The sequence below is a fragment of the Entelurus aequoreus genome, linkage group LG21 (assembly GCF_033978785.1).
Source record: "Entelurus aequoreus isolate RoL-2023_Sb linkage group LG21, RoL_Eaeq_v1.1, whole genome shotgun sequence".
NCBI lineage: Eukaryota > Metazoa > Chordata > Actinopteri > Syngnathiformes > Syngnathidae > Entelurus > Entelurus aequoreus.
Window position 1 is genome coordinate 31,097,282 of NC_084751.1, and position 22,500 is coordinate 31,119,781.

Consider the following 22,500-nt stretch of genomic DNA (forward strand, 5'->3'; position numbering starts at 1 on the left):
CATGATCGGTCCCCAACCTCAAAGCCTCATGTCAGTTTGTAGGAAGATCCGCTCAGCTAAAGTGAAGTAAAGACAGTTTAATGGCTGATGGCGAGGTGCAGGTGTCGTGGCCAGCAGTGTCGTGTATAAAGAGAGTAGGCCAGGGGTCGGCAACCTTTACCACTCAAAGAGCCATTTTGGCAAGTTTCACAAATTAAAGAAAGTAATGGGAGCCACAAAAAAAATGTAAAATGAAAAACACCGCATACAAAGCTTTAATGCTTTGTGCTATGTTAACCAGGGATCTCCGACACACTCACCGGCACGCCCTTTAATGTGGAAATTTGATGTTAGTGCAGCCCGCGAGTTTTGAATGGCGCTTGATAGCGTCATACTTGCCAACCCTCTCATTTTTCCCGGGAGACTCCCGAAAATCAGAGCGTGAAGACACTGCATTTGGCGCCCTCTACAGTCTGCCCTAACAGTGTACCTGCTCGACCACACGTAGAATGTAATTTCAACTTGCTCACGTAAGTGACAGCAAGGCTACTATATCAGCAGCCACACATCTTACACTGACGGTGCCAATACCCAGAATCCCATGCAGCCCTAACTCTTCCGCTCAACCAACGCACGGAGAGGGGGGGGGGGGGGGGGGGGGTTGATGTGTGGGGGGATTTGGTGGTAGCGGGGGTGTATAATGTAGACCGGAAGAGTTAGGGCTGCATGGGATTCTGGGTAATGGTTGTGTTGTGTTTATGTTGTGTTACGGTGGGATGTTCTCCAGAAATGTGTTTTTCATTCTTTTTTTGGTGTGGGTTCACATTGTGGCGCATATTTGTAACGTAACAATGTTAAAGTTGTTTGATACGGCTACCGTCAGTGTAAGCTGTGTGGCTGATGAGTAAGTATGCTTTGCTGTCTCCTGTGTGCGAAAGTAATAACAACATGCAACATGTGGCTGGACTGGCACGCCGTATGTAAATGCTATAGAGGACAATTACTGTAGTGCAATTACAGCACGCCCTTTATTTAGTAATTAGAGTGTAAATAGGATTAATGTTTGCCTGGGAGTAATCTATGAGAGACACTGAGATCCATAATTCTCCTGGGAAAATCGGGGGAGTCGGCATGTATGTAGCTGAGCCGCATCAGAGTGGTCAAGGAGCCGCATGCGGCTCCGGAGCCGCGGGTTGCCGACCCCTGGAGTAGGCCAACTAAACAGGCGCCGTGACTGCTACCAAAGACGAGTGCGGCTGCGCCCAGATGAATGCAATTGCTGTCGTCTTGACGTTAGTTTTTCAGACGAAATAAACCAAAATAATATGTCTATATACAGTATACAAACTTTTGTATACACTCAGAGCGCTTTACACTGAGAACTGAGAACTAGGGTTTTACAGTATGCCGGTCCTAATAAAGTACCGCAGTACTAATGAAGTGAGAACAGTACTATACTGCTATACTTTCTTTGAAAAATATTAAATAAATATGATTTTTTTCCCCCCGGACATGACGGCACGTCGTCGTCATGTTGTGACATTACTTCTAAAATTAGGCAACACACACGCACAGAGTACTTACAAGCAGACACAACGTGGAGAAAAGAGGGATTTTGGCTTTAAAACTAAGGATGGTGTTGAAGCTATAAACACTGAAGCGCTGCTTTGCAAGAGGTGCTACAAAACATAGCTTGCCAGCAGTTAATGTTCATGGCGACCAAAAGAAATACTTTTCTTACAAATATCATCCCTGCAGGATAAGGAATATCTAAACATGATTCACTACACGCCGTAGGAGGATATAAAAGCTAACCGCTAACAGCAAGCTAGCGCTTCTGAATGTAAACAAATGCCATGGGTGGATCTACACAGACATAACAATATCATTTTATTATCACAAAATCTTATGTCATTTTTATTGTGTATAAACCTAGGAAATATGTCATTGGACACTGGAGAACTTTAAGCATGACCAATGTATGACCCTGTAACTATTTGCTATTGGATTGATACCAAAATTTGTAGAACAGTATCGGCCAAAACTAATGTAAAGTATCCAAACAACAGAAGAATAAGAGCTTATCACATTTTAACAGAATTGTAGATAGAACATGTTAAAACAGAGATTAAGCAAATAAACAGTAAATTAACAAGTAGATTAATAATAATTTTTACCGCTTGTCCTTCATAATTTTGACAGAATAATACGATCAGAAATAACACAAACTGTTAATGCATACGTCAGCAGCAAAATTAGGAGCCTTTGTTTGCTTACTTAATGCTAAAAGAGAAGTTGTCTCGTATGTTCTTGCTTACTATATTATTTTATGCCAATATGTTTTTTTCATTGAAATAAGAAACATGTTTAATGTAACATAAGATTTTCTGCTAAAATAAAATCAATAATGACATTTTTTTGTGGTCCCCTTTATTTTGAAAAGTATCGAATACATTTTGATACCGGTACTAAAATATTAGTATCAGGACAACCCTACTAAGAGCCCATGACTCCACATTCACACTGTGATGGTGGTAAGCTACATTTGTAGCCACAGCTGCCCTGGGGTAGACTGGCGGAATAATGGATGCCAATATGCGCCTACGATCTCTCTGACCACCACCAAACATTCATACACCAGCGTGAGTGGCACTTGGAGCAAGGTGGGTGAAGTACTTGCCCAAGGACACTACTGCAGTGACTAAAGGATGGCGGAAGCTGGATTCGTACCAGGAACCCTCAAGAGTCTGGATGATCACTCTAGTATCTGAGCCCCCCCCCCCCCAAATGCTTGTAATTTCTCAATTCTCAATGGGCCCCATTCAGCAATAAGTTTCTTCCTAAGTGATTTCCTAAGAAGAATCCATTCAAATTCATGACATGTTCTTAAACACCCAAATTGTTCCCACCTGCTGTTCTTAAAGTTCTGAATACCAAATGGTTAGCGCGTGCGTGTCTATCATAATTTGCATATAAACACGCCCTTATTTCCTCAATATGCATGTAAACACCCTTAATTCCGTAATTTGCATAGGTAAACGCCCTTAATTCCCCATATAAGGGCACAATTTCGTTGGAAAAGCCGAACATCAGACACACGGAGAAAACACAAACGGATAACAGAAGAGAAATACGTATTATCCCGTAGGGGAAATACATAACGTCAAAACGTACGTTTAAGAAAGTGGGACTGCTGAGGTAGCCTAAACATTCAAATAAATATTTGTCACTTCTTGCAAAACATGGTCGTGAAATATGCGCTCCCTCCCCAGGGCATGATCTGGGGCATCTTGCAGTAGCAGCAAGAGTGTGTGTGTGTGTGCTGTATTTTGAAATGTCTATATATTGCTAATTTTGCTGTATGTCTGTCTGTCTTGTCTATAACTATCTATCTATCTATATTAATATAACATTAGACAATAGAAGTAAGGGAACTTGTCACACTTAAGAACAAATAGGCCACACTAAGAGTGCTCTGGAGCACTCGTAGATTTTGTTTTTATCTATGAACAAATCCCAGCTAAGAAAACATTGGTGAATACAAAAATCTCCTTAAAAACTTTGTAGGTGGGCCTAAGAACAAAATTTGTTCTTAAGTACGGTTGCTAAATGGGGCCCAATGTTGGTCTGCACCGCTGATCCATGCTCAGTTTGACAGAGAATCTACTAATGAGAGCTGTGACACACTTGCTACATGCACGATTTGGAATTTGGGGCTGAACTGAGCTGTTGACATTAATTAGTGATAAGCTCCACAACTCCACCCATCTTCAACCCCAAAAATCTGCTATTCTTCTCCAGGACTCGAAAGACTACTTGGGGAATTTCAAGCATGCAAGAATACACAAGGCTGGAAGTTTTTGGGACCATAGAATATAAAACCCTCCTACTCTCAGGGTGATGTAATATCATGCAGGGGCAAGGTTTGTATTCTAAAAGAGCAAAGCAAATGTGATCACCTGGAAGATCTGCTGGACATGATGGCAACGACTGAGGGTGGAGGAGGTCTCTCTGGTTTGGTGGAAGTATGTTGGTGTGCAAAATTACATGAAAAACTGCTGCTCGAGGAGGCATTCCGCTGGTGAGTGAGGTCAGTTAGGCTGGAGGAGCGAGAGTGACCTGTGCTGTAACCTGAGGGGAGAGAACATTTGACCTTAAACAACCAAGTTATTGTGTGTTATGAAGTTTAACTTGGTCATTTTATACACCCACTCCTCCAAATTTTCGACGGACGAACAAAGATGTATGTACTATTTGCTATTGGATTGATACCAAAATTTGTAGAACAGTATCGGCCAAAACTAATGTAAAGTATCCAAACAACAGAAGAATAAGTGCTTATCACATTTTAACAGAAGTGTAGATAGAACATGTTAAAACAGAGAGCAAGCAAATAAAGAGTAAATGAACAGGTAGATTAATAACAATTTTTACCGCTTGTCCCTCATAATTTTGACAGAATAATACGATCAGAAATAACACAAAATGTTAATGCATACGTCAGCAGCAAAATTAGGAGCCTTTGTTTGCTTACTTAATGCTAAAAGAGAAGTTGTCTTGTATGTTCTTGCTTACTATATTATTTTATGCCAATGTTTTTTTCATTTATACATATAATATATATGTACTATGTATACATACATATATACATACATACATACATATATATATATACATGCAGTATATATATATATGTATATATATACATGCAGTATATATATATATATATATATATATATATATATATATATATATATATATATATATATATATATAAAGTATATATATATATATATATATATATATATATATATATATATATATATATATATATATATATATATATATATAAAGGATATATATATATATATATATATATATATATATAAAGGATATATATATATATATATAAAGTATATATATATATATATATATATATATATATATATATATATATATATATATATATATATATATATATATATATATATATATATATATATAAAGGATATATATATATATATATATATATATATAAAGGATATATATATATATATATATATATATATATATATATACACACACAGGATAGATATATATATATATATATATATATATATATATATATATATATATATATATATATATATATATATATATATATACACACACAGGATATATATATATATATATATATATATATATATATATATATATATATATATATATATATATATATATATACACACACAGGATATATATATATATATATATATATATATATATATATATATATATATATATAAATAAATAAATATATATTTGTGATATGACCAGACTTTTCTGGAAAAAGATGCCAAAACAGACTTACTGTACATCATAGCGGATGAGAAGTCACTAACTCTCGTTAAGCAACCTTGGAAGAGACACGCACGCACACGCACACACACACACACACTCTTCTCCCCCTCTGTCTGCTCCTTTTTCTTTAGTAGCTCATTTGCCGATGACAATGTAAAAGTGTATTTAAAAAAAGAAAAAAAAAAGTGTATTATTATAGCAAAATGCTTGTCAAAGTTAGGGATTTTTGTGATTTCTGAACATTTGTGAGGGTACCAAACAGACTTCTGTACGGTGCGTGTGTTGGCAGAGCAGCTTATACAGGTGACAGACAGTTAAGCTTGTTGTTGTTTTGGCTTGTTAATCAGAATCAGAATCAGAATAGTTTTATTGCCATTGTTTGAGAATGCAATGCAATTGCGGAAAGATCTGCAAAGGTGCAAGAGGGCTCAAAATACACCAGAGCAAGGCCAAGGACAAGGCCAAGTGTGGACAGGGACGAACGCATGCACACCGCTCAGACGAACAGTCTGGTGAGACGCAGGAGAACCCTAAGCAGGAAGCAAACCACAGTCCTAGAGATCTCTCAGTGCCTGCAATCCCCCAAAACCACACAAGGACAACCTCAAATGCCATCCCAGAAAGCCCATCCCAGCCAACGAAGGAAAGAATCAAGTGGCCTAAGATGAGTGAGACCAAGGAGTGGTCCATGCTCGATGAAGATCTGGACAGGGTGCTCGAAATGGTTCAAGCAGGTTCAGTAGAAAGGAAGGTGGATTCACTCACAGCCATCACCTACAACTTGGCAAAAGAACGGTTTGGAACAGTGCCAAGGAGAGAGAACACAGCCAGACCAGGAAAGCAGGAAAACAGAAGAGAAAGAAAGATCAAACAACTTCGGAAGGAGATTAAAACCCTGAAAAAGCAATTCAAATTGGCAAGCACAGAAGAAAAGGAAGGATTAAAAGAACTGACAGCGAGCCTCCGCGAGCAGCTCATCAGGCTGAGAAGAGCCGAAGGGCAAAGGCAAAGGCGGAAAAGGCAGGAAGCTGCACGAGCCCAGTTCATAAAAGACCCCTATCGCTTCACTAAGTCACTTTTGGGAGAGGCGAGGTCAGGGACTCTAACAAGTTCTAAGGAGGAGGTGGAAGAGTTGGTTGAAGAGACATTCAGTGACCCTTCAAGAAACGATGCCCTACCAGAAAATCATGGGCTTGGTACCATCAGTCCACCAACATCCTCCCTCAGCACAGAATATCCATCATGGAGAGAGGTTCAAGAGGTTGTAAAGCACGCGAGATCAGCTTCTGCCCCAGGTCCCAGCGGTATACCTTACAAAGTGTACAAGAAATGCCCTAAGCTCCTACACAGGCTGTGGAAGCTTATGCGGGTGATATGGGACAAAGGAACCATACCAACAAGCTGGAGAAGGGCAGAAGGGTGCTTTGTGCCGAAAGAACGGGGATCCACAAAGATCAGCCAGTTCCGAACCATTTCCTTGCTCAGTGTGGAGGGGAAAATCTTCTTTTCAGTGCTGGCCAAAAGAATGAGCTCCTATATGACCCGGAATGGATATATTGACACCTCTATCCAGAAGGGCGGTATCGAAGGGTTCTCCGGGTGCCTGGAGCATACAGGGGTCCTCAGCCAACTTATCCAAGAAGCAAAGGAGAAGAAAGGCAACCTAACAGTAGTCTGGCTTGATTTTGCTAATGCATATGGGTCAATTCCCCATAACGTGATCCAAGTGGCTATGGACCATTACCACATCCCACACCACATCCAGGGGATGATCACCAGCTACCTGGGAGACATCAAGCTACGATTCCAAGCAGCCATGTTCACAACAAAATGGCAGCCAGTGGAGAAAGGAATAGTGACAGGGTGCACCATCTCCCCCATCTTGTTTGTCATGGGAATGAACCTGATCATCTCTGCAGCGATCACAAAGTCAAGAGGACCAAAGACTGCAGCAGGAAGCCAACAACCAGCAATCAGGGCATTCATGGATGATCTTACCGTGATAACACCAACTCACGTGCAGGCAAGATGGGTCCTGGCGGAACTGGATCGGATGGCTACTTGGGCAAAGATGATCTTCAAGCCCAAAAAATCAAGGTGTCTGGTGATCCAAAAGGGAAAAACAACGGGAAAGTTCAAGCTGCTTGTTCAGGGGGAAACAATCCCGAACATCCAGGGGAACCCTATTAAATGCCTTGGAAAGTGGTATGATGATTCCATGACAGATAAAAACAGCATCTCCAGCACCGAAAATCAAGTTGAAGAATGGTTGAAAAAGATTGACAAGTCTGGTCTGCCTGGGAAATACAAGTGCTGGATCTACCAGCATGGCCTACTCCAAAGACTTATGTGGCTTCTCACTGTGTACGAAGTGGCCATAACAACAGTTGAAGGGTTGGAGAGGAAGTTCAACAAGCATCTTCGTAAATGGTTGGGAATACCCCCAAGCTTTACATCTACGGGGCTCTACATAAGGTCGGGTCAGCTCCAGCTCCCCCTGTCTTCAGTTGTGGAGGAGTTTAAAGTCGCAAAATGCAGACTTTCCCTGACGTATAGGGACTCCCAAGATCAACTCATCAGGGAAGCTGGAATAAGAACAAGATCTGGCAGGAAGTGGGCCGCCAGCACTGCTGTTACCCAGGCAGAATCATCTCTCAGGACCAAAGATACCATCGGAAGCCCTTGCACTGGAAGACAGGGTCTAGGAACATCACATTTCCAGCAGTGGTCCAAGTCCACTCCCAGGGAAAAGAGGACCATGATCCAGGATGAAGTTCGAAACCTTGAGGAAGAAGGAAGAAGAGCTAAAGCCGTCGAGCTCGCAACCCAAGGTGCCTGGATAAGGTGGAACCTTCCCAAGAGGACCGTGACGTGGAGTGAGCTGTGGAGGCTGGAGCCGTTTCGTATCTCGTTTCTGCTCCGAGCAGTATACGACACCCTGCCGACCCCAGTCAACTTGCATAGGTGGGGAATGAGGGAGGACCCGCTGTGCAGGTTGTGTGGCGGTAAAGGAACTATGGCGCATATTCTTTCTGGGTGCAAAACAGCATTGACCCAGGGAAGATACAGGTGGCGCCATGACAGGGTGTTGGCAATGCTCGCAAACATCTTAGAGCAAGAGAGGAGAAAGAAACACCACGCCAAAACTAAGCCACTGCTGAGCACCATCACCTTCGTGAAAGAGGGTCATAGACCAGTTGTCCAAGGCCAAGCCAAGCAAAACTTCCTGCAGTTGGCCCAGTGTTGGGAGATGGAGGTCGACCTGGGGAGGAAGCTCCTCTTCCCAGAGGCGGTACTGTCCACCACTCTAAGACCAGATATAGTTATGTGGTCCCCAGAGGGAAAGAAAATCATCCTGGTGGAACTTACTGTCCCATGGGAGGAAGGATGTGAGGAAGCGGCAGAGAGGAAGAAAACTAAGTACCAACAACTTGTCCAGGACTGCCGGGACAAGGGGTGGATGGCATGGCTGATGACAGTGGAAGTTGGATGTCGAGGATTCCCTGCGCAATCTGTGTGGAATCTGATGACAAAGGTCGGATTGAGAGGTCACTCGAGGAAAACAGCCGTTCGTAGGCTGGGAGAAGCGGCAGAGAGAGCCTCCTGTTGGCTCTGGCATAAAAGAGAGGACAATAGCTGGAAGCCTGGATGAGAGGGGCAGTGATCTGGCCAATCACTGCTGACCCACCAACCGGAGAGTGTTGTGGTTAAGGGTCGAAACACTCGGTGAACGTTGGGGACCACCTGATGACCTCTTGTCCAGGCCAAAGCTTTATCCATTAGAAATGGATTAAAATAGCATCTTTGATGTATTTGCAAACAGAACGGGTTCACAAACTAGGAATTTTTCTTGGTGCAATCCTGCAACATAAAACACATATAACACATATTTGGTAATAAAAAGAGCTGTAACTGAGCTATCAGATCATGTTATAGACTTAGAAGGAATTCAAGGAATTCAAGGAGCTACTGTTAAAAGTTATTGTTCATTTGCCTGATGGCCGAGGGGAAAAAACTGCTCAGACCCACACCTAAAGAGATAGTTGATCCATCACTCCTTCGTTATATTTATTAGATATACAGTGCCGTATAGCACTTTATATTGTGTTCAAAGTGTACACATCTTCACTAAAATATGGACTTTTGTCGAGGCTAGAACACATTATTCATATTTATATTGTTTCTAATGGAGAAATTTGCTTTATCTATTTACAAACCATGTTCGAAAACCATTTAAGTTTGTAAATCGAGGTTCCACTGTATTGTGTATAATTAAATTAAACAAACTAATTGTTAGATTACTCAATTACTAAAAAAAATCAATAGCTGCTGCCCTAATAACTAAAAAGTACAAAAGTAGAAGGGGGTTTATTTACGTTTCACTAGCCTTCCGCAGACGAGCGAGGACCATTCCTGACAGTTACTGTATAACAAAGAAAGAATACATCTGTGGTCATACCTGAGAGCTTGCTGTGCTGGCTGGCAAAGCTGGAGCTGCGGAAATGTCCGGCGTGAAAAACAGACTCATCTGGGTTAGAGACACCCTCTTCCTCCTCTGGCAAACCTGGAACCCAGACAATTTAGAAAACGGCTATGATAGTTATCATCCATGATTCCACCTTGTTTGACTTATTGGAGGTCGGGTTGCAGGGGCAGCAGCCTAAGCAGCTCCGCAGCTACTTCCTCAAGCTACTCCCAGGGGATCCCAAGGCGTTCTCAGGCCAGCTGGGAGACATAGTCTCTCCAACATGTCCTGGGTCTTTCCTGTGGCCTCCTATTAGTCGGACATGTCCTGAATACCTCCCCAGAGAGGCGTCGAGGGCACAAATTAAACAGATGCCTGAGCCACCTTATCTGGCTCCAACTGATGTAGAGGACCATTGATTTTTCTCAGAGCTCCTCCCGAAACTTCTCACAAAGGGAGAGCCTAGTCACCCTATGGAGGAAACAAATGTTGCCGCTTTTCTCCACAATCTTGTCCTTTCGGTCTCTACCCAAAATTCATGACCATAGGTGATGATATGAACATAGATGGATGGGTCAATTGAGAGCTTCACCTTCTGGTTTAGCTCTCTCGTCATCACCAGACTGATGCAGACTCTCCTTCATTGCAGACGCCGCATCAAGTTGCCGGTCTATCCTATCAGCCATCAAGACCCCAAGGTAATTGAACTCCTTCAGCTACGACACCTTTTCCGATCAAGAACCATGGACTTGGAGATGCTGATTCTCATCCCAGTCGCAAACTTATCCTGTGAGACCTAAGGATCACAGTCCGATTAAGCCAGCAGGACCACATAATAAGCAGAAAGCAGGTCCTACAGCCACCAAACCGGACCCATTGACTGCGGCAAGAAATTCTGTCCGTAAAAGTTTTGAACAGAATCTGTGACAAAGGGCAGCCCTGGCAAAGTGCAAACCTTAGTGGAAACCGGTCCGACTTACTGCTGGCTATGAAACCAAAATCGGGCAGTCTGATACCTCATACTCCCGATGTCAGGCTTGTCACTGACAGTTTGGTTATGTTCGGGTTTTTCCTCTGTGTTTGTGTTTTATTTCCTGTCAGCGCTCTTATTTTGTTTCCATTTCCTGCACGTCTCCCTGAGCGCTCGTTTCCCTCACCTGTCCCTAATTGGCGGCCTGGCACACCTGGTGGCAATTGCCAATGAGGCTACTATTTATACATGCCTCGCCCTCCAGTCAGTGCTTGAGGATTGCTAGCTGTTTGCGGTTTGCTCTCTCCAGTTTTCCTTGAATCCTGTATCTTGTTGCCTGTTCCCGGCTTTCCTGGTATCCTGTTTCCTGTCTCCTGGTTTGTGTTTTCCCTGCATTTTTGACATTAAAATCATGTTTTCCTGCACCAAGCCTGCCATCTCTGCATCTTGGGGTTCCTCACTAACAAATCCTGACACCCGGATCAGCATGTTGGCTATAAAGTGAATATTTCTGTCCCGGTTTAAAAGTACAACATTAAAAACTAGGCCACATACAAAAAACCCACTACTGTGTTGATTTGGTATAATGTCCACTGTGACACATTTTTTGTAACAGCCTAATGAGCAGCATTGTTACATTATAATTCAATATTTTTGAATGAAACCAATCGTTAATGTCTTCAATGTTAAAATAGCTAAAGCCGCACTTAAAATCCAATGGCTAAATTAGAGCCAAAGAATAGGTATACGCTACATAATCCGATTAGTTGACTAATCGTTAAGATAGTCAATGGAAAGTCGACCATCAAAATAATTGTTAAATGCAGCCCTAATACACTCACCTGAGCTATGCACTGATGTCTGTCGAGGATAAAGGGCGCAGGGTTTCTCCATAATAGTTTGTAGTGGTTGCATTTTGACATCAGTGCTATCACCCTTACGGTCCAGCTGAAGGGTGGGGTCCACATCGCCGACAGAGACAGATTTAGTTGTACTGGAAGGCATGTTGATAAAACCATTAAACTATCAATAATGTCAATATTTACTGTGGGTTTGTGTAGAAAGAAAGAGAAGCATACATTTTAAAGCATGGATCGCCGGACAGAAGCAACATCCCAATTGTCACCTGTGAAAAGATGACATGCATGACTAAGTGAACGTGTAAATCAGTCTTAAATGTTTGTATCTGCCCCACCTTGAGAATTGAGTTGTCCTGACGGGTGTGTTTGGTGTCGTAACCCTCCAGGATGCAGCAGCGAACTGTAGAGCCTGAACCCGCAAATTCTGCAATGTTGAGATCAGCAAAACCCAGCTGGGCACAGTACAGCAAACATGAGGAATAAACAGACCATTCAAGGTGGAACAATGAACATATTAAAGTTAAGACTATTTTATCTTCATTTGTTCTCATCTGAAACAGGAGGCTGTTTTTCTTCTCAAAAAGGGGTCGTATGCAAAACACACTTCTAGTACCTGTTTGGCATCCCCATAAGTCACCATTTTTTAATTTATTATTTTTAATTCAGAAATTTGATGTCAAACCATGGAGCCGTGGCAGAGATTTTTATATAACAATTGGGCCTTATTCAAAACGAGATGTTTGGAATTTGATACAATTGAATTTGTGACATAAACCGGAAGACACCTGTGCGAGTCTCCCATTTTTATTTTTCGTAATGTGATTGTAGTCCAAACAAGAATATGTCCACGGTGAGACCCATAGGCTCAAATGCTTTGTTGTTATTATTAAGCAACACAATTTTACAACACAAACCTCCAGCCCCATTTAAAGAAGTGCCTGCTTAAGGGGGCCTATTGTGCAAAACCAACTTTTCTTACTAATTGTTACCTTTTTTGTTCATTTGGGATCTGCATACAGTAATCAAACCATGCCTTTATTCATACTTCCTTCAAACGTGTCGTTAGGAATTTCGCCGACCTGTGATGTTTTTGTAATTGGTGGTGTCAGTGGATACCTCCATATATGGTAAAGTTTTACCCAAAAAACTTTACGCGAGTCCGCCATTGAAGTCCAATGTTGTAAGACTACAATTTTAAGTTCTTTCTTTGTCTCTATTATTCTATATTTGTCTCGTATTACACGCTCATTTTTGTAATACAAGGTATCATATAGTTCTAATTTAAGGTAAATTCTGGACTATAAGCCGCTACTTTATTCCTACACTTTGCACCCCGCGGCTTATAAAACGGTGCGGCTAATTTATGGATTTTTCTTCGTTGATGGCCATAATACAAATAGGTTTTAAAAAGGTCTTATTGTTTGTAGCATTCGCCATCTTTTGGACAAGTTCGCTCACTGCCCTTTGTTTAGAGCTTTCAGCTGGAAGTACAAGTGGCGTTCCGTCTTCTAGTCGTCCATAGCGTTCTTACTCATATGGATTTTTCATGTATCACTCCAAGCAATTTTTGTAAGTTTTACAAAATAACTAACAAATCTTACCTACTAAACCGTCCAATGTGTGATGTCTGTTGGAGTGTTAATGCATATTTGTATGCGCTATCGCAGTGGTTCTTAACCTTGTTGGACGTACCGAACCCCACCAGTTTCATATGCGCATTCACCGAACCCTCCTTTTTTTTCAAATTCAAGACAAAGTTATTACATGTTTTTGGTAACACTTTAGTATGGGGAACATATTCTAAGTAACAAAGACTTAATTTAGAGTTTTTTGGACACTAGGGGAACATATTCTAAGTAACAAAGACTTCATTTAGAGTTATTTGGTTAGGGTTAGGGTTAGAGGGTTAGGGCCAGGGTTAGAGGGTTAGGGTTATAATAAGGCCATGCCGAATAAGGCATTAATAAGTACTTAATAATGACTAGTTAAGAGCCAATATGTTACTAATTTGCATGTTAATAAGCAACTAATTAATGGTGAATATGTTCCCCATACTAAAGTGTTACCATGTTTTTTTACTGGTGCACAAAATGAACCGTGCATGAACATCACCTTGTTCAAACAACAAAACCAACACAGTGCATAAACTCACAACAAATTACACACCTGCAAATCAGTCTGACTTCTGCTGTTGCCGTATCCGTAATACGCCGATAGGGAGAAGTTTTTATTTACACGATGAGTCGGGTGTGTTTTGACCTCCGCCGAACCCCTGAGCCTGACTCACCAAACCCCTAGGGTTCGATCAAACCCAGGTTAAGAACCACTGCGCTATCGTAATGTAATGTGTAGTGTTGTTAGTTTTAGCTAATATGGCATTCTTTTTGTATTGTTTCAGTTTCCTAAATTCACCAAAACGTCATCGTGTTCTTATTGAATCGGTTTAGCAAAATGGAGAGCTAGCCTCCGCAGCTAGTGGGTCCATGACAATGACTTTTGTTTTGTTTGCCGGGTTACAGACACTGTTTGAAAACAATTAAGGTGTGTAAATCAACATCTACAAAATCTCTGTGTAAATAATTAATTTCATAACGTATATATCTGCGGCTTATAGCCCAGTGCGGCTAATATATGGAAAAATAGTATTTTATTCTAAAATTTCGTAGGTCCGGCTTATATACCAGTGAGCTCTATGGTCCGAAAAATACAGTATATCTGTCAGTAGACATATGAAAGCACAAAAAACTACAACATGGTTGACGGGGAGAAGAAGCAGTCGAAGTAGAGCTCACTCTTGCAGAGCCTTGCTTGTGGAAGCCCCCACTCATGTACGTGATCGACAGACTTTTGCAGGAGTGAGACCAACGCAGTAACATTTACCTGTGACCTTTTTTAAAATAAATCTTTCAGAAGACCCGACCTCTGACTGTTCAATAATAAGAATGCGGGTAGGGTCTTTAACATAGGCTTTACTCATAAATGTACGGCTGGATGCTAAGATTTTCCGCTGTTGCCATTTGTAATTGAAAGTAGCATATAGTTTTAACTTACGATATGTACAAACATAGCTGATGGGTAGAGATGCAGTCGCAGTCAGCTCGAGGAAATGAGGCGTCGAAAGGTTAATTTGCATCTAACAAGACCCGCCTCTCAAAACTAATCGTAATCAGAAACAGTTAGAAAGCGGCTTAAGGATGGGTCAGTAAAGCAAAATGTATGCACAATTTTGACCAAAGCACCAACTTTACATGTTATGTAGACCACAATGGTGTGCTTTAAATGTACAGTCGTGGTCAAAAGTTTACATACACTTGTGAAGAACATAATGTCATGGCTGGGTCAAAAGTATACAATGTTAATATTTGGTTACAAGTCCCTTGGCAAGATTCACTGCAATAAGGCGCTTTTGGTAGCTTCTGGCAAGTTTCTGGTAGAATTTTTGACCACTCCTCTTGACAAAATTGGTGCAGTTCAGCTAAATTTGTTGGTTTTCTGACATGGACTTGTTTCTTCAGCAATGTCCACATGTGCTCAATGGGGTTTATCCTTGTCCATGTGATCAGCAGCAAACTTAAGACGAGCCTTAAGATGTCGCTTCTGGAGCAAGGGCTTCCTTCTTGCATGGTAGCCTCTCAGTCCATGGTGATGCAAAACACGCTTGACTGCGGACACAGACACCTGTGTTCCAGCAGCTTCTAATTCATTGCAGACCTGCTTTTTGATGGTTCTCGGTTGACTCTTGATCATCCTGACCAATTTTCTCTCAGCAGCAGGTGATAGTTTGCGTTTTTCTTCCTGATCGTGGCAGTGACAAAACTGTCTGATGCACTTTATACTTACGAAAAATTGTCTGCACAGTTGCTCTTGGGACCTTACGCTGCTTTGAAATGGCTCCAAGTGACTTTCCTGACTTGATCAAAACAATGATTCGTTTTTTCATATCTGTGTTAAGTTCCTTTGACTTTCCCATTGTCACATTTGTATCAAAGTCTAGTGACTGCATCACATGAGCCCTATTTAAATGCGCTCAGAGAAGTCAACAGGTGTCGTCAATCATAATCACTGACATGAAGTTAAGAGGCCATGCCATGAAACTAATTTGATTTGATTGCAACTTTTCTACATCACCAAAATTGATGATATATGTTGCTGTATGTATACTTTTGACCCAGCAGATTTGGTCATATTTTCAATAGACCCATAATAAATTCATAAAAGAACCAAACTTCATGAATGTTTTTTTGTGACAAACAAGTATGTGCTCCTATCACTCTATCACAAAAAAATAAGAGTTGTAGAAATGATTGGAAACTCAAGACAGCCATGCCATTATGTCCTTCACAAGTGTATGTAAACTTTTGACCACGACTGTACATAAAATCCTCCTTTGATCTTTTTGTTATCCTTTGGATTTTGTATTATTCTCTCCATGTGGATAACATCAATATTTGTATCAATCAATGAACATGAGAAAGCAGTCTCAAAATTTTAACCTGGTTTTTTGAGCAATTGAGCCATGTAACCATAAAGTTAAACACATTACTTTGATATAGAACATTTCTGGTTGTCAGTTGTAAAACACATTGGTTACATCATATTGGTATTGATTGTTGACTGTGGTGTCTCACATGCCTCTATAGTAAATGTGTTGAATGGCTGGTATTTAACTTTGCCTTTTACCATTACAGACATTTGTAATCATAGCATATCAAAATGAGAGAATAAAAAGGCACTGAAATTTTATAAAGCTTAACTATACCAGGAAACTATATTACCTTTGTGAACGTTTTTCCTCCTTTGAGCTCCTGTAAAGAATAAAACAGTAAATTATGATTCATCACACTTTAATTTTTTTTTTGTTGTCCTGTCCAGCTTCTCAGGCAAATCATATAGTTGATGTAGATGCCCATATCGGCTGTTCAGATTTACTTTACAAAAGAGAAGTGTAGGATACTTCTCTTGTTGCCTTATTTGTATTTGACTTTATTAAATGTATTCATATTATCATTTGGTGCAGCCGGGCCGGAGCAAGAGGGGATAGAAAGAGAAAAAAAGGAAGACAGAGGGGGAATTGTGGGGACAAGAGGGGGATTAGACAGAGAAACAAAAACAACAACAGCAAACACAACAACAACAATAGAGCAACATCAGCAAATACGACATGTACAAATATGATGGTAAAAGTAACAGCAAGTAAGCAGTTAGCGAAAATAAAAAATAATACAGAAATGACAATGAGCATTATTACACTACAAATGGAGCAATTCAAATACCAATACAAATAGCGCTATTGATAATGAACAATACCAATACTTTACCTTCATTATCAACAATACAGTTGTTCAAATGCAACAATACATATACGTAATGATAACTTGAGATACTAAAGAATGCAGGAAAATGGAGGGGAAGAAAGAGAAGCAACCTACATTAACCTTGTAGATTGTTATAGTAACAATAGGTCATATTTTCTGGATGTTTTACTGAACTGCAAGTCATTGATTTGCTCAAAACTTCGTAGTAAGTACAGTAAGAATTCTGTGTACATTTTTTTCTTGTCTTAAATATAAATATTTCCTGCTTAACTTCACAAAATAAGAATAAACATATTTCTTTAACAGGACTCTGTCTTGCTTAACTTAGAATATAAAAAATTCTGTGTGCATCTTTATGAAAGAGCAGGTCTCCAACTTTCATCCCTATGAAAACTACTGACAAAAAGAGGGGTAAGATATTTGTTTCACTAATATGACTGGCACTTGTGAGTTGTTTTTTATGAATGAGATCTCTTCTCAGAGAGGTTATTGTCTTTATGCCATATTGCGTAATATGTCATTAAATAAAGTGGAATAAATGCCATGCCACTTACATGCAAATTGGATGTGTAATATCCTCATTAAATGAAGACGTGTGCTCGACCTCGGACCAACTGCACTACAGGGTTTCCCACACATTCATTTATTTGTGGCGGCCCGCCACGAAAGAATTACGTCCGCCACAAATAAAAAATAAATAAATAAATAAAAAAATGTAACATAATTTTTTTTTTTTTTGTCCTCTCCAGTTTCTCAGGCAAATCATATAGTTGATGTAGATGCCCATATCAGCTGTTCAGATTTACTTTACAAAAGAGAAGTGTAGGATACTTCTCTTGTTGCCTTATTTGTATTTGACTTTATTAAATGTATTTATATTAGAAACACAACACGTGTATATAACAAAGGGTGCAAAGTCTGCAGGCAGTAGGAAACACATGGTTAAGTGTAGGGAGTAAAACTGATGGCAGTCTAAAGTTCAAGATTTTTGGAGCTCTTTGTTCAGTGGATCAGATGTTTGATGAAGCTCTGTGTCTATCTACCACCACTACTGTTTTCTGTTTATTTGTTACTGACTGTGGCAGGACACCTCTGCCTCTGTTTCACTTTATGTTGCTGGTAAATAATATGGTTGTAGTAGTAGGCTAAAGTTAAATTATTTAGTATGCACTAATTAAAGGGGCAGAGCTTTGAGACATTTTAGCTTTTATATTTTATAAGATATATTTTTTGTAAGAACCACAATTAATAAATATATTTCAGTGAATAACTTATTGTTCAAATCTGTATATAAATATGTACATAAAGTGTTGTAATTATATTGTAAAATGGATGGATGGATGGATGGATGGACGTTTAAAACAAAACTGTTATTATTAATTAGTAAGTATACATTTTTTGAGACTTTTAAGAGAAAATCATATCATTGTAGTAAATTATGCAAATTACTCGATGATGTCATGGTGACCACGCCCATAGCCACGCCCCCACCGCCACAGGTATCTTAGCAGTTTATGGGAAACACTGTATATATATATATATGTATTCATATATGTACATATACATACATATATACATGCATATATATACATACATATATGCATATATACATATATGCATATATACACATATATAAACACACATATACATATATACACACACATATACACACACACACACACATACATATATATATACACATATACACTGTATATGTATATGTATTACAGCTGTCCAACGATTAAAATATTTAATCACAATGATCACATTTTGCTCAAAGTTAACTCAAAATTAATCGCGATTAATCGCAGATAAATAAAACTTGGCATTATTAATAAATGTACCATGGACACATAAGACATGTACCTGGGGATAAGTTGATTGGCAACACTAAATTGGCCCTAGTGTGTGAATGTGAGTGTGAATGTTGTCTGTCTATCTGTGTTGGCCCTGTGATGAAGTGGCGACTTGTCCAGGGTGTACCCCGCCTTCCGCCCAATTGTAGCTGAGATAGGCTCCAGCAACCCCCCGCGACCCCAAAAGGGACAAGCGGTAGAAAATGGATGGATGGATCGGTGTATCCCTGACATAATTTAAATGCCTGCTGTAGGAACACTTGTATTCAGAGGAGAGGAGATACACTTCCGTGTTTACATACCAGTTTCACGCATTAATAACACAAAATTGTGGATTGTTACGGTCATGGTTTGATTGTCAAAGATATTTGGTAATCCATAATATACCCTTCTCTTTGTCCATTTCTGCTCGCTATTTTTTCCGTTTGTGGCTCAACAGTTACTGAACACGGCTACATTTTCCGATGCTACGGACTAGACCAAGGGTCAGACAATATGCATGCACGTTAATTGTGTGTCAAAGAAATGTGCGCCGCTAAAAGACATTATAATTATTGTGTTTTTATCGCTTTAACGTTGACAGCTCTAATATAAATATATACTGTATAATGAAGTCATCGTCAGTTCTGGAACCACCATATCTGTATCTGCATTTATAGTACACAAGGGAAGTCTCATGGGAGTTTGTAGTTTACCTTGCGGACAGAGACCCTACAGATGCAGGGGTCCAACACTCCAGTGACTGAATTAGCACTCAATTTACACACAAAGGAGAACTTCTTCCCCCATCTGACACAGTAGTGCTGCACTTCCTCCCTATAAACACACACGCACAGGTACACACACACATTAGAAATTGGCTGCAGAAGGACACATGCTTGACAAATAATTAACATATACATCTCAAATTGTTTTTGACATGAAAGCTCAGCTGTGGATCATACAACATCTCATTTACATGTAAGAAATGTACGTAGGAGGGAAAAAAAACTCATACAAATTGCATAAATATGATATAAACAAATATTGCATCTAATGTTTTGGATTCACTGTTGTAAAGATTTTTGTTGAAGTTAACAAAATCTTTACCCTGTCAGGGAGTATATACACACACTGTGTATATATATATATATATATATATATATATATATATATATATATATATATATATATATATATATATATATATATATATATATATATATATATATATATATATATCCATCCATTTTCTACCGCTTGTCCCCTAAAGACATGCACCTGGGGATAGGTTGAATGGTAACACAAATTGGCCCTAGTATGTGAATATATATATATATGTACACATACATATATGTAGATATTAGACTTATACTTACTTTTATTGTCATTCAAATTTGAACTTTACAGTACAGATAAGAACGAAATTTCGTTGCATTAGCTCGTTGTACTGCAGGATAAAAGAGCTATATGGTGCTAAGGTGCAATAAGTACAGTATATACATATATATATATACACACATATATACACATATACATATATATATATATATATATATATATATATATATATATATATATATATATATAAATATATATATACTTATAAACATACACACATATGTACATACATTATAAATATATGCAGACATTATATATATATACACATACATACATTAATACATATATATATGTATTAATGTATGTTTGTATGTATGTGTGAATATATATATATATATATATATATATATATATATATATATATATATATATATATATATATATATATATATATATATATATATATATATATATATATATATATATCCATCCATCTTCTTCCGCTTATCCGAGGTCGGGTCGCGGGGGCAGCAGCCTAAGCAGGGAAACCCAGACTTCCCTCTCCCCAGCCACTTCGTCCAGCTCTTCCCGGGGGATCCCGAGGCGTTCCCAGGCCAGCCGGGAGACATAGTCTTCCCAACGTGTCCTGGGTCTTCCCCGTGGCCTCCTACCGGTCGGATGTGCCCTAAACACCTCCTTAGGGAGGCGTTCGGGTGGCATCCTGACCAGATGCCCGAACCACCTCATCTGGCTCCTCTCGATGTGGAGGAGCAGCGGCTTTACTTTGAGCTCCCCCCGGATGGCAGAGCTTCTCACCCTATCTCTAAGGGAGAGCCCCGCCACCCGGCGGAGGAAACTCATTTCGGCCGCTTGTACCCGTGATCTTGTCCTTTCGGTCATAACCCAAAGCTCATGACCATAGGTGAGGATGGGAACGTAGATCGTCTGGTAAATTGAGAGCTTTGCCTTCCGGCTCAGCTTCTTCTTCACCACAACGGATCGATACAGCGTCCGCATTACTGAAGACGCCGCACCGATCCGCCTGTCGATCTCACGATCCACTCTTCCCTCACTCGTGAACAAGACTCCGAGGTACTTGAACTCCTCCACTTGGGGCAGGGTCTCCTCCGCAACCCGGAGATGGCACTCCACCCTTTTCCGGGCGAGAACCATGGACTCGGACTTGGAGGTCCTGATTCTCATCCCAGTCGCTTCACACTCAGCTGCGAACCGATCCAGTGAGAGCTGAAGATCCTGGCCAGATGAAGCCATCAGGACCACATCATCTGCAAAAAGCAGATACCTAATCCTGCAGCCACCAAACCGGATCCCCTCAACGCCTTGACTGCGCCTAGAAATTCTGTCCATAAAAGTTATGAACAGAATCGGTGACAAAGGGCAGCCTTGGCGGAGTCCAACCCTCACTGGAAACGTGTCCAACTTACTGCCGGCAATGTGGACCAAACTCTGGCACTGATTATACAGGGAGCGGACTGCCACAATCAGACAGTCCGATACCCCATACTCTCTGAGCACTCCCCACAGGACTTCCCGTGGGACACGGTCGAATGCCTTCTCCAAGTCCACAAAACACATGTAGACTGGTTGGGCAAACTCCCATGCACCCTCAAGGACCCTGCCGAGAGTATAGAGCTGGTCCACAGTTCCACGACCAGGACGAAAACCACACTGTTCCTCCTGAATCCGAGGTTCGACTATCCGGCGTAGCCTCCTCTCCAGCACACCTGAATAGACCTTACCGGGTAGGCTGAGAAGTGTGATCCCACGATAGTTAGAACACACCCTCCGGTTCCCCTTCTTAAAGAGAGGAACCACCACCCCGGTCTGCCAATCCAGAGGTACCGCCCCCGATGTCCACGCGATGCTGCAGAGTCTTGTCAACCAAGACAGCCCCACAGCATCCAGAGCCTTAAGGAACTCCGGGCGGATCTCATCCACCCCCGGGGCCTTGCCACCGAGGAGCTTTTTAACTACCTCAGCAACCTCAGCCCCAGAAATAGGAGAGCCCACCACAGATTCCCCAGGCACTGCTTCCTCATAGGAAGACGTGTTGGTGGGATTGAGGAGGTCTTCGAAGTATTCTCTCCACCGATCCACAACATCCGCAGTCGAGGTCAGCAGAACACCATCCTCACCATACACGGTGTTGATAGTGCACTGCTTCCCCTTCCTGAGGCGGCGGATGGTGGTCCAGAATCGCTTCGAAGCCGTCCGGAAGTCGTTTTCCATGGCTTCCCCGAACTCCTCCCATGTCCGAGTTTTTGCCTCCGCGACCGCTGAAGCCGCACACCGCTTGGCCTGTCGGTACCTGTCCGCTGCCTCAGGAGTCCTATGAGCCAAAAGAACCCGATAG

General features: G+C 40.7%; 1 protein-coding gene across 2 annotated transcripts in view; it reads right to left on the reverse strand.

The window, feature by feature from the left end:
- eeig1b (estrogen-induced osteoclastogenesis regulator 1b) overlaps nucleotides 1-22,500 on the reverse strand; it is a 48,941-nt gene that overhangs the window by 6,291 nt on the left and 20,150 nt on the right. For both annotated transcript variants that reach the window (XM_062031427.1, XM_062031426.1), the window contains exons 3-9: nucleotides 19,502-19,622; nucleotides 16,411-16,440; nucleotides 11,971-12,087; nucleotides 11,855-11,901; nucleotides 11,618-11,769; nucleotides 9,800-9,904; nucleotides 3,939-4,110 (exon numbers count right to left, since the gene is read on the reverse strand). In XM_062031427.1, coding sequence (XP_061887411.1) covers nucleotides 3,939-4,110; nucleotides 9,800-9,904; nucleotides 11,618-11,769; nucleotides 11,855-11,901; nucleotides 11,971-12,087; nucleotides 16,411-16,440; nucleotides 19,502-19,622 — 744 coding nt within the window. The remainder of the gene's footprint in view (nucleotides 1-3,938; nucleotides 4,111-9,799; nucleotides 9,905-11,617; nucleotides 11,770-11,854; nucleotides 11,902-11,970; nucleotides 12,088-16,410; nucleotides 16,441-19,501; nucleotides 19,623-22,500) is intronic.